At 50.8% G+C, this 13,044-nt stretch overlaps 1 protein-coding gene across 2 annotated transcripts in view; it reads right to left on the bottom strand.

The window, feature by feature from the left end:
• The window catches only part of VPS35 (VPS35 retromer complex component), a 176,983-nt gene that overhangs the window by 83,929 nt on the left and 80,010 nt on the right, over positions 1-13,044 (bottom strand). For both annotated transcript variants that reach the window (XM_063946025.1, XM_063946024.1), the window contains exons 7-9: positions 11,908-11,991; positions 6,709-6,818; positions 2,781-2,877 (exon numbers count right to left, since the gene is read on the bottom strand). In XM_063946025.1, the coding sequence (XP_063802095.1) occupies positions 2,781-2,877; positions 6,709-6,818; positions 11,908-11,991 (291 nt within the window). The remainder of the gene's footprint in view (positions 1-2,780; positions 2,878-6,708; positions 6,819-11,907; positions 11,992-13,044) is intronic.

Raw genomic sequence — 13,044 nt, 5'->3', positions numbered from 1 at the left:
GTCGAGCCTGGAAAAGTCTCTTCACATAAACATTCTGGAACTAAGAGCAATCTACAATGCTCTAAGCCAGGCGGAACCTCTGCTTCAAGGAAGACAGGTGTTGATCCAGTCGGACAACATCACGGCAGTCGCCCATGTAAACAGACAGGGCGGCACAAGAAGCAGGAGTGCAATGGCAGAAGCTGCCAGGATCCTTCGCTGGGCGGAGAATCACGTGATAGCACTGTCAGCAGTGTTCATCCCGGGAGTGGACAACTGGGAAGCAGACTTCCTCAGCAGACACGATCTTCACCCGGGAGAGTGGGGACTTCATCCAGAAGTTTTCCACATGCTAATAAACCGTTGGGAAAGACCAATGGTGGACATGATGGCGTCTCGCCTCAACAAAAAACTGGACAGGTATTGCGCCAGGTCAAGAGATCCGCAGGCAATAGCTGTGGACGCGCTGGTAACACCTTGGGTGTACCAGTCGGTGTATGTGTTTCCTCCTCTGCCTCTCATACCAAAGGTATTGAGAATCATACGGCAAAGCGGAGTAAGAACGATACTAGTGGCTCCGGATTGGCCAAGAAGGTCTTGGTACCCGGAACTTCAAGAGATGGTCACGGACGATCCGTGGCCTCTACCTCTAAGACAGGACCTGCTTCAGCAGGGACCGTGTCTTTTCCAAGACTTACCGCGGCTGCGTTTGACGGCATGGCGGTTGAACGCCAGATCCTAAAAGGAAAAGGCATTCCAGAAGAAGTCATTCCTACCTTGATTAAGGCAAGAAAGGAAGTCACCGCGAAGCATTATCACCGCATTTGGCGGAAATATGTTGCGTGGTGCGAGGATCGGAGTGCTCCGACGGAGGAATTTCAACTGGGTCGTTTCCTACATTTCCTGCAATCAGGATTGTCTATGGGTCTCAAATTGGGATCTATTAAGGTTCAAATTTCGGCCCTGTCAATATTCTTCCAAAAAGAATTGGCCTCAGTTCCTGAGGTCCAGACTTTTGTCAAAGGAGTACTGCATATACAGCCTCCTGTGGTGCCTCCGGTGGCACCGTGGGATCTAAATGTAGTTTTAGATTTCCTCAAATCCCATTGGTTTGAACCACTAAAAAATGTGGATTTGAAATATCTCACATGGAAAGTGACTATGTTACTGGCCCTGGCGTCCGCCAGGAGAGTATCTGAACTGGCGGCTTTATCTTATAAAAGCCCTTATTTAATTTTCCATTCGGATAGGGCAGAGCTGCGGACGCGTCCGCATTTTCTCCCTAAGGTGGTATCAGCGTTTCACCTGAACCAGCCTATTGTAGTGCCTGCGGCTACAAGCGACTTGGAGGACTCCAAGTTGTTGGACGTTGTCAGAGCTTTAAAAATATACATTTCAAGGACGGCTGGAGTCAGAAAATCTGACTCGCTGTTTATACTGTATGCACCCAACAAGTTGGGTGCGCCTGCTTCTAAGCAGTCGATTGCTCGTTGGATTTGTAACACAATTCAACTTGCACATTCTGTGGCAGGCCTGCCACAGCCTAAATCTGTTAAGGCCCATTCCACAAGGAAGGTGGGCTCATCTTGGGCGGCTGCCCGAGGGGTCTCGGCATTACAACTCTGCCGAGCAGCTACGTGGTCAGGGGAGAACACGTTTGTAAAATTCTACAAATTTGATACCCTGGCAAAGGAGGACCTGGAGTTCTCTCATTCGGTGCTGCAGAGTCATCCGCACTCTCCCGCCAGTTTGGGAGCTTTGGTATAATCCCCATGGTCCTTTCAGGAACCCCAGCATCCACTAGGACGATAGAGAAAATAAGAATTTACTTACCGATAATTCTATTTCTCGGAGTCCGTAGTGGATGCTGGGCGCCCATCCCAAGTGCGGATTATCTGCAATACTTGTACATAGTTATTGTTAACTAATTCGGGTTATTGTTTAGGGAGCCATCTTTCAGAGGCTCCTCTGTTATCATACTGTTAACTGGGTTTAGATCACAAGTTGTACGGTGTGATTGGTGTGGCTGATATGAGTCTTACCCGGGATTCAAAATCCTCCCTTATTGTGTACGCTCGTCCGGGCACAGTACCTAACTGGAGTCTGGAGGAGGGTCATAGAGGGAGGAGCCAGTGCACACCACCTGATCTGGAAAAGCTTTACTTTTTGTGCCCTGTCTCCTGCGGAGCCGCTATTCCCCATGGTCCTTTCAGGAACCCCAGCATCCACTACGGACTCCGAGAAATAGAATTATCGGTAAGTAAATTCTTATTTTTCTAAGCAGCTCTTTAGGAGAGCCACCTAGATTGCACCCTGCTCGGACGGGCACAAAAACCTAACTGAGGCTTGGAGGAGGGTCATAGGGGGAGGAGCCAGTGCACACCACCTAGTCCTAAAGCTTTTATTTTTGTGCCCTGTCTCCTGCGGAGCCGCTAATCCCCATGGTCCTGACGGAGTCCCAGCATCCACTAGGACGTCAGAGAAATGGTGTTTCACAAGAATATGAAAGCTGGCAGTGAGCAACTTCTGAACAAATCTCTGACTATATGCTACTGTTCTGACATCCAAGGAAAGGTTAGACCAGGCTAGGTAACGTGTTGCCCTCCAGCTGCTATGGAACACTACGTCCACAGTTTTAGCATGCCCTAACAAGCAAAGCTGTTGAAGAGCTTGCTGAGATGGGTTGTCCATCAGAAGATGAAGTGCCAAGCGTGGTCTATACCCGGGTTAGATACTGTGGTCTGTCATGGTGACAACACAAACACTAGGCAGGCCACTGCTTATCACGTGGCACTTCTTACCTGGATGACTGTGGCCACCTGCTGAGAGAAGATGTCAAAGAGTTTTATATCTGAGGGAATCCCCGGTCCATCTTCCCGATGTGCAAACAGTGCCAGCCTGTGAGGGACAGAGGAACCAATCACAACGTCAGCAGCTACTGGAGGCCTCAGGCAACAAGGACAGTGTAGCAGCTCCTTCTAGCTCCATTGCTGAAGTGCTAAGTTCTATATGAGCAACTCGACTGGGTAAATCCTAACAACTCCCCCTAGTGCCTAGCCCCCTATCCTGTAGCCTAACCTTCCCCCAGTGCCTAACCCTATCCTCCCATCCCGTAGCCTAACCCTCCACCTAGTGCCTAACCCTATCCTCCCATCCCGTAGCCTAACCCTCCCCCTAGTGCCTAACCCTATCCTCCCATCCCGTAGCCTAACCCTCCCCCTAGTGCCTAACCCTATCCTCCTATCCCATAGCCTAACCCTCCCCCTAGTGCCTAGCCCCCTCTCCTGTAGCCTAACCCTCCCCTAGTGCCTAACCCTATCCTCCCATCCCGTAGCCTAACCCTCCCCCTAGTGCCTAACCCTAACCTCCCCTCCCGCATCCTAACCCTCCACCTAGTGCCTAACCCTAACCTCCCCTCCCGCAGCCTAACCCTCCACCTAGTGCCTAACCCTATCCTCTCATCCCGTAGCCTAACCCTCCACCTAGTGCCTAACCCTAACCTCCCCTCCCGCAGCCTAACCCTCCACCTAGTGCCTAACCCTATCCTCTCATCCCGTAGCCTAACCCTCCACCTAGTGCCTAGCCCCCTCTCCTGTAGCCTAACCCTCCCCCTAGGTGCCTAGCGCCCTCTCCTGTAGCCTAACCCTCCCCCTAGTGCCTAACCCTATCATCTCATCCTGTAGCCTAACCCTCCCCCTAGTGCCTAACCCTATCCTCCCATCCCATAGCCTAACCCCCTCTCCTGTAGCCTAACCCTCCACCTAGTGCCTAACCCTATCCTCCCATCCCGTAGTCTAACCCCCCCCCCAGTGCCTAAGCCCCTCTCCTGCAGCCTAACCCTCCCCCTAGTGCCTAACCCTATCCTCCCATCCCCTAGCCTACCCCTCCACCTAGTGCCTAGCCCCCTCTCCTGTAGCATAACCCTATCCTCCCATCCCGTAGCCTAACCCCCTCTCCTGTAGCCTAACCCTCCCCTAGTGCCTAACCCTATCCTCCCATCGCGTAGCCTAACCCTCCCCTAGTGCCTAACCCTATCCTCCCATCCCGTGGCCTAACCCTATCCTCCCATCGCGTAGCCTAACCCTCCCCTAGTGCCTAACCCTATCCTCCCATCGCGTAGCCTAACCCTCCCCTAGTGCCTAACCCTATCCTCCCATCGCGTAGCCTAACCCTCCCCTAGTGCCTAACCCTATCCTCCCATCGCGTAGCCTAACCCTCCCCTAGTGCCTAACCCTATCCTCCCATCCCATAGCCTAACCCTATCCTCCCATCCCGTAGCCTAACCCCCTCTCCTGAAGCCTAACCTACCCCTCCCATCCCGTAGCCGAACCCTCCACCTAGCGCCTAGCCCCCTCTCCTGTAGCCTAACCCTCCCCCTAGTGCCTAACCCTATCCTCCCATCCCATGGCCTAACCCTCCACCTAGTGCCTAACCCGATCCTCCCATCCCGTAGCCTAATCCTCCCCCAGTGCCTAACCCTATCCTCCCATCCCGTAGCCTAACCCTCCCCCTAGTGCCTAACCCTATCCTCCCATCCAGTAGCCTAACCCTCCACCTAGTGCCTAGCCCCCTCTCCTGTAGCCTAACCCTCCACCTAGTGCCTAACCCTATCCTCCCATCCTGTAGCCTAACCCTCCCCCTAGGTGCCTAGCGCCCTCTCCTGTAGCCTAACCCTCCCCCTAGTGCCTAAGCCCCTCTCCTGTAGCCTAACCCTCCACCTAGTGTCTAACCCTATCCTCACCATCCCCCTAGGTGCCTAGCGCCCTCTCCTGTAGCCTAACCCTCCCCCCTAGGTGCCTAGCGCCCTCTCCTGTAGCCTAACCCTCCTCCCTAGGTGCCTAGCGCCCTCTCCTGTAGCCTAACCCTCCCCCCTAGGTGCCTAGCGCCCTCTCCTGTAGCCTAACCCTCCCCCTAGTGCCTAACCCTATCCTCCCATCCCGTGGCCTAACCCTCCCCCTAGTGCCTAACCCTATCCTCCCATCCCGTAGCCTAACCCTGCCCCTAGTGCCTAACCCTATCCTCTCATCCCGTAGCCTAACCTCCACCTAGTGCCTAGCCCCCTCTCCTGTAGCCTAACCCTCCACCTAGTGCCTAACCCTATCCTCCCATCCCGTAGCCTAACCCTCCCTCTAGTGCCTAACCCTATCCCTCCTATCCCGTAGCCTAACCCTCCCCCTAGTGCCAAGCCCCCTCTCCTGTAGCCTAACCCTCCCCCTAGTGCCTAACCCTATCCTCCCATCCCGTAGCCTAACCCTCCCCCTAGGTGCCTAGCGCCCTCTCCTGTAGCCTAACCCTCCCCCTAGTGCCTAACCCTATCCTCCCATCCCGTAGCCTAACCCTCCCCCAGTGCCTAACCCTAACCTCCCATCCCGTAGCCTAACCCTCCCCCTAGTGCCTAGCCCCCTCTCCTGTAGCCTAACCCTCCCCGTAGTGCCTAACCCTATCCTCTCATCCCGTAGCCTAACCCTCCCCGTAGTGCCTAACCCTATCCTCTCATCCCGTAGCCTAACCCTCCCCCAGTGCCTAACCCTAACCTCCCATCCCGTAGCCTAACCCTCCCCCTAGTGCCTAGCCCCCTCTCCTGTAGCCTAACCCTCCCCTAGTGCCTAACCCTATCCTCCCATCCCGTAGCCTAACCCTCCCCTCTCATCCCGTAGCCTAACCCTCCCCCTAGTGCCTAGCCCCCTCTCCTGTAGCCTAACCCTCCCCTAGTGCCTAACCCTATCCTCCCATCCCGTAGCCTAACCCTCCCCCAGTGCCTAACCCTAACCTCTCATCCCGTAGCCTAACCCTCCCCCTAGTGCCTAGCCCCCTCTCCTGTAGCCTAACCCTCCCCTAGTGCCTAACCCTATCCTCCCATCCCGTAGCCTAACCCTCCACCTAGCCCCCTCTCCTGTAGCCTAACCCTCCCCCTAGTGCCTAACCCTATCCTCCCATCCCGTAGTCTAACCCTCCCCCAGTGCCTAACCCTATCCTCCCATCCCATAGCCTAACCCTCCCCCTAGGTGCCTAGCGCCCTCTCCTGTAGCCTAACCCTCCCCCTAGTGCCTAACCCTATCCTCCCATCCCATGGCCTAACCCTCCACCTAGTGCCTAACCCGATCCTCCCATCCCGTAGCCTAACCCTCCCCCTAGTGCCTATCGCCCTCTCCTGTAGCCTAACCCTCCCCCTAGTGCCTAACCCTATCCTCCCATCCCGTAGCCTAACCCTCCACCTAGTGCCTAACCCTATCCTCCTATCCCGTAGCCTAACCCTCCACCTAGTGCCTAACCCTATCCTCCTATCCCGTAGCCTAACCCTCCCCCTAGTGCCTAGCCCCCTCTCCTGTAGCCTAACCCTCCCCCTAGTGCCTAGCCCCCTCTCCTGTAGCCTAACCCTCCCCCTAGGTGCCTAGCGCCCTCTCCTGTAGCCTAACCCTCCCCCTAGTGCCTAACCCTATCCTCCCATCCCGTAGCCTAACCCTCCACCTCTCTTCAGACTGGTTGTGCACCATCCACTGTTGATGGTCCGTTGTTGTTGCATGTGAACTGAAGCTGGGTACACACTGCAGCGATGACAGGACGATCTGCCGTTTCGTAGTGACAAATCGCCAACATCGCTCAGTGTATACGGGTGATTGCACGCACCCACGGCCGCTAGCTCCGATGTGCTGCACAGCAAACCTAGCAATATCGCCAGCGACCTTGTTTATGCTAATGAAGGATGGAACACGATCGTGTCATATTTACCTGTCAATTAAAGCAATAATTATGTTTTTCACATTCACATTTTGGTGGAGCTCAGCACACGATCGAAGAAAAGGGTTCAGTGTCTGGAGATGGAATTCATCAGGAAAAACCTGGAAAAGGAAGAAACACAGGTTACACGGAGGTGCGCCATTTGTAAGGGACGCCCAATTTTATATCGAAATGGACACAATTAAAATTTGTATTATTCTGATTGATGTATCGATGTATTATACCAGTTAAATGTCTTTACATGTCAAATGGTAGAAACGTAATTGATCTGCGGGTATAGAGCTTGTTTACAATACAGTCAGAGGGGTCAGATACCCTTTGATGCAGGGAACCAGAGATGGCTTGGAGAATGCATTGAAGTGTCTGGGGGTGAATCCCTCCGAGACGCTTTGGCCAGCAGGGGGTGACTGGAATTCCTGGGACCCGGTTGTAAAAGGCCAGGATATTTACACAGGCCTCATACTACAGCTGTAAAGGCAAGCCATAAAAGATGAGAAAACCAGACCAAGGGCGGGATGTATTAAGATACATCGCCGCCCCTCACCACTTATCGCAGCGATGTTGATCGCATATGTACTAACATATGCGATCAATATCGCAATGCGGTGACGGAGGCCCCCCGCGATACCTGTGAGGTGGTGTGCAGGGGGGTCTCAGTCACCTCCCAGGGGGTCTCCACACTGCCTGCATGCCAGGAAGTAGCAGTAGGCTGCCCCCGGCGCCTCCTCCTCCCCCCTGCTGCCGGAAGGACCTCCGGCTGCGTTGCTAGGGGGAGGAGGAGATTACCTTCCGGTACCAGGGCTGCCTGGAAGAAGGTATGCCGGGGGGAGGCATCTGCAGCGGGGGCGGCGGGTTGCGGTGGTCGGTGATAAGAAGCCCATAGGCTTCTATAGGGTATCACCATCCAGAGATGCCGATACCCTGGATGGCAAAAAACCAGCGGTAGGGTCTTAGTACATTTGAAAATGCAGTAAAACCATTTTCGGGGGTTTTACCGCATTTTTCCTTTAGTACATCCCGCCCCAACTCTCTACAGGGGGGTACACACGGAGAGATCCGTGCTTAATTTCTAAGCAATCTAAGATTGCTTAGAAATTAAGAACGGATTTCTCCGTGTGTATGCCCCACAGCGATAGAGATGCGCGGCCCCGCGCGTTGCTATCGCCGGTACAAGATTGGCCCGCATGCAGGCACAATCTAGTAGATCGCCCACTTCACCGGTGTGAATCGAGCGCCCCCCCCCCTCGCACAGCACACAGCGCGCTGTGTGCGGAGCGGGGGGAGAGATGTGTGCCGAGTAGTCTGTGCTAGATCGCTCAGCAAACATCTCCCCGTGTGTACGGAGCTTACGCATCAAACAAACAATTAAAAGATAAGCCCCTAATAGTATGGATAAGAGACCCCACAGCGCAAGCGGAAACGCACTACACTTTGGTTTGGAGGGTTAAAGGAAGCCCAAGAGGGAGGGGGGCTGGGGAATATGGATCATTAGGTCGACCACTATTGGTCGACATGCAGGTCAACAGGGTTTCTAGGTCGACATGATCCCTAGGTCGACATGACAAAAGGTCGACACGATATTTAAAAAAAAAATTGTGCCGTTTTCCTCGTAGAGTGACCGAGAACCCCAATTAGTGCACCGTGTCCCCTCGCATGGCCAGCGAAGGCAAGGTGCCTCGCTTCGCTACCACTGCACTCGGCACAGGTTACCGTTCCCAATTGTAATTCACGTGGATCGTAAAGTATGAAAAAGTTTTAAAATTTAAAAAAAAAAAACTGTGAAAAACTCATGTCGACCTAGAACATGTCGGCCTAGGGACCATGTTGACCTAGAAACCCTGTCGACCTACTGCATGTCAACAAATAGTGGTCGACCTAATGACCGTATCCTGGCTGGGGGGTTAGCTGCAGCATGCGTAAATATGAGGAACTCTTGCTGCAAAGTGTTCATTATCGTGAAGGGGTCTAGATGATCATAATGAAACATACCTGCCAGAGAAGACTTCTCCTCAAATAGCGTTCAGCCCTGCCTAGGTGATATGAACGTTGTACCTTTTTTTTTTCTCCTATTTTTATTTCTTGAGATTGTAATCACTTGTGTAACTAAACTATTATATTCTTGTAACTTTCTATTTTCTGTAACAATAAGCTTTGAAGTTTTTACTAAAATTATTTCAATTTTAGATCTGGTTGTCTGTATTTTTACACCAAAACCTTAAGAGGCTCATGTTACCTAATTTTTTACGTATTAATAATTTTGCGTGCGGGTGAGAGCAGAAGCTCACCCTGGGCGTGGTCCCTCAAAGTCGCTTAGCCTGGCTGGCACAGCGACTGGTACTTCTGCTGGTGGCAGTTACAGCGTGGATTTACCACACTCGCTGGGGTAGTCAGTAAGGTGTCACGGGCAGCATTCTCAGATTGACATATCTGAAGAATCGCCGTGCCAGAATCGTGACACCACCTACTAGCGGAAGGTCTGCGAAGCACCAGGTGACTGGAAGGAGGAATATCTGAACTGTAACAAGTAGGACCCTCTATCTCCCTTGCCTGCTCCCACCACATTCACAGGTGCTGCAGCATCACGTCTCTTGTATGTTCTGTACAAAACTTGCTGCTTACTGTACATAGCTGTATTATACCTCATTTTGCATTGCTCTTACATCAATGCTTGCTGAATGCCCTGTACCCGAGCCTCTACATTTCGTACCATGCTGTATTTTCCCCACTGGGCTGTGAATTTTATTGAACATGGCAGCAATAGACCTTAATAAGTGGCAACCGTGCGGCCTTCATATACCCACCAGCAAAGTAGCTTACCGACAAAGTCCTCATACTTCTGAGGACAAACACAAATACTGGGGCTGTCCACAACTAATAAAATGCTGCAGACATGGATAAATAAAAACATTTCCAGTCTGCTCTCTGCTCAGGTCTTCCAACCCCAAACTACTCTCTAATACATTTATATAACTACTCAACCATCTTATGGATAACAACTTCGCCCAAGAACTACTCCAAAGAGAAGATCTGATATGAAATAGCTTTGTCTTCTCCAAGCAACAACCTGTTCAGTTCCCTTACCTGTGCTCCTGTCAGCCTTACCCAAAACCCACAATCCACTCCTCTGCTGGGACTATACACCTTTATTTACACAAGCACTAATTACTACTATTTTGCAAATCTAATTCGGATTCACACTATGCCTTAAATGACGCTGAACTCTCAACGTACCAAGTTTCTTGAGATGCTTACCTTCAACCATGACCTATTTGATTCTCTTCAGTCAGAATTTAATTTGCAATACTCCGCAGAGCAAACAATGACTAATACTACGCACACACAATGGGATGTATTGTTGGCTCAGCAGACAAACGACACATCGCATAGTGCATCAGCGGCTGTATACAGAAGATATGTCTGTGAATGAAGTTGTTCACAGACAATACACATCGGCCCTGTAGCACAGCCGATGCAGATCTATAGTCCGACTTATCGGTACATATGGCTGTCTGTACGGCCAACACGCTGACCGGCCCCATCTGAGTGCCCAGGAACAGCTGACAATGTGGTCACTAGCGGTTCTAGATGGCCGATCCACAGCTCAGGTGGGTACCCTGTATCAAGGTGGTCAATAATGTAATCACACATACATCTAAAGGCTACTAGCCGCATCTACATCATTTGACATTCGCCTGTCAAACTCTGCATTCCCTGGGTCTTCACAATCCTCTTCCGGACCTCCATACCATCCATCTCCTCCATCAGTGATTAGGTCTCTGGATCGGCCTCATCTCCGCTTACTCTATCAGTTGGAGAACCACACTGCTCAGTGCTAGGTCCTCTGCTCTTCTCTATCTAGATCACTTCTCTTGTGAAGCTCCTTTAGGTTTTGGGTATGCATCTACTTGGATGACATCCAAATGTAACTACCCTCTCCAGAATGTGTCATCTGTGGTGGTCCACGTCTTTCTGCCATTTAACTCAGATTTAATCTTTAACATAATAATTTTTCCCCCCACCACCAGAAAGTAATTACCCGAGCTCCATCTCAGTTGAAAAGATGACAAACCTTACCACTCCACCACTCCGCCCAGGTAGCACAGAACGGTCCTTTGTTCAACCATATAAAACGGTTCTCCAAATCCCATTGCATGCATCAAATTAACATCCCTGAATATACTCACTGCAAAAACCTTATATTCATGCGCTAATAATCTCCCACAGCGGCTACTGCGATTCCCATCTCACTGGTTCTCACCGTAAGACATTTACCCTTTCATTTATTGAGAATGCAGGAGCTAGACGGATATTCCTTGCATACGTCCTTCTAGCACTGCTCCTCTCTGCAAGTCCCCTATATATGTTGCAGGGACTTTACAGAATCCAATATAAAACCATTACCAGAACAACACCAAGGTACAGCCCTTCCTTCCTAAATGTATCTCCCTCTCAGCTCCTCCGCTCCGCACAAGGGTGGTCATTCCGAGTTGTTCGCTCACTAGCAGTTTTTAGCCGCCGTGCAAACGCTATGCCGCCGCCCTCTGGGAGTGTATCTTAGCTTAGCAGAAGTGCGAACGAAAGGATCGCAGAGCGGCTACAAAATAATTTTGTGCAGTGTCAGAATAGCTCCAGACCTACTCAGCGCTTGCGATCACTTCAGACTATTCAGTTCCTGTTTTGACGTCACGAACACGCCCTGCGTTCAGCCAGCCACGCCTGCGTTTTTATCTGGCACGCCTGCGTTTTTCTACTCACTCCCTGAAAACGGTCAGTTGACACCCAGAAACGCCCACTTCCTGTCAATCACTCTGCGGCCAGCAGTGCGACTGAAAAGCTTCGCTAGACCTTGATGAAACTACATAATTCGTTGTAATAGTATGACGCGCGTGCGCATTGCGCCGCATACGCATGCGCAGAAGTGCTGTTTTTTTGCCTGATCGCTGCGCTGTGACCGAAATCTGCTAGTGAACAACTCGGAATGACCCCCAAGACCCGAGAGCCCTCATCCACACATTAGTTGCTTTGATATTATTGCTGCGGCGCTTTATAAATAAATGGATAAGTCTAATAAAATAAACCCAACAAGCAAATTTGACAAACATCAGAACAATGGAAGAAAACACAAACATGAGAAAAACAGAAGTCTGCAAAGTATTTCTGCTGTCAGATGGGGAGAACGCGTTTGCTCACCTGTATGATACACTCCATCAGGTATTCCTGAGCCAGGGCATCTCTGCAATTCACAACTTGCTCCAGGATCCCAGGTAACACGATCTGAAAGAAGGAAATAACCCCATTCTCAAGGGACTTGCGCTGGCCACGTATACACTGGTTTTCTGTACAGTAAAATCAGTCCACCACTGAGGCACACGCTGCAGAGCACAAGTCACGTAACAAGCATTTGCTTTAAAGCCCGTTCCTGGCATCAACAGACCGAAGGTGAACATTCTCAGCCACGCGCGACGCAGACAAGCTGAAGTATCATTAGACTCTTCAACCAAATGCAAGGAGATCCGGCCGGATTAAACTTTTCTAATCACATCATTGATTCGGACATACTGGACAGGTGTCAATTATTTACCAATTCAATAAAAAGTGAAGACTGTGACATCCGTGGCAACATGAAAGTCAACAGCAACCGATTACTTAAAGGTCTGACTAGAGAATGGAGGGCTAGGTGTGAACAATTGTAATTGCCTGCAAATTAATCTCCTTAAAATACTGGCTGCTTTATTGTTACACTGCAATTCAGATTTCAGTTTGAACACACCCCACCCAAATCTAACTCTCTCTGCACATGTTACATCTGCCCCACCTGCATTGCACATGGTTTTGTCCAATTGTTAACACACCTGAATAAGACCCTGCGTATAGTCCTATAAGGCTGTGCACAGACGGCATTGCTCTCAGTTTACGGTGCACTAGCTGTAACCTGTGCAGAACGCAGAGCATGATGCATGCAGGACAAGGTGTCTGTAGAAATGTGTGGTAACTATTTATTACCTCAAAAAGCAATCCTGCTTGCACACAGCCATAGGATATTTTTACACACAATTAACCAACAAAAAGGGAAACAAACTAGTTAGAAGAATATGAATCTTTAATCTTCTAGTAAGAAAGAAAGAAGCGTTTACAAATACTTTGTCCACAACACCCTTCCAGGCAGGAGACCCTGTTGGATGACATTACTGTGGCTAGTGCCCCAAGATTACAATCCAGACGCGAATCCTGGATGTGTAACATAATGGGTAGCGGCACGCGGCCAGGTAAACAATTATGCGTATGCGACCAGCTGCGATGTAATGTTTGAATGTTGGGAGGGTATTA

This window comes from Pseudophryne corroboree, chromosome 11, assembly GCF_028390025.1.
Source record: "Pseudophryne corroboree isolate aPseCor3 chromosome 11, aPseCor3.hap2, whole genome shotgun sequence".
NCBI lineage: Eukaryota > Metazoa > Chordata > Amphibia > Anura > Myobatrachidae > Pseudophryne > Pseudophryne corroboree.
This window is presented reverse-complemented; position numbering and strand designations above follow the sequence as displayed.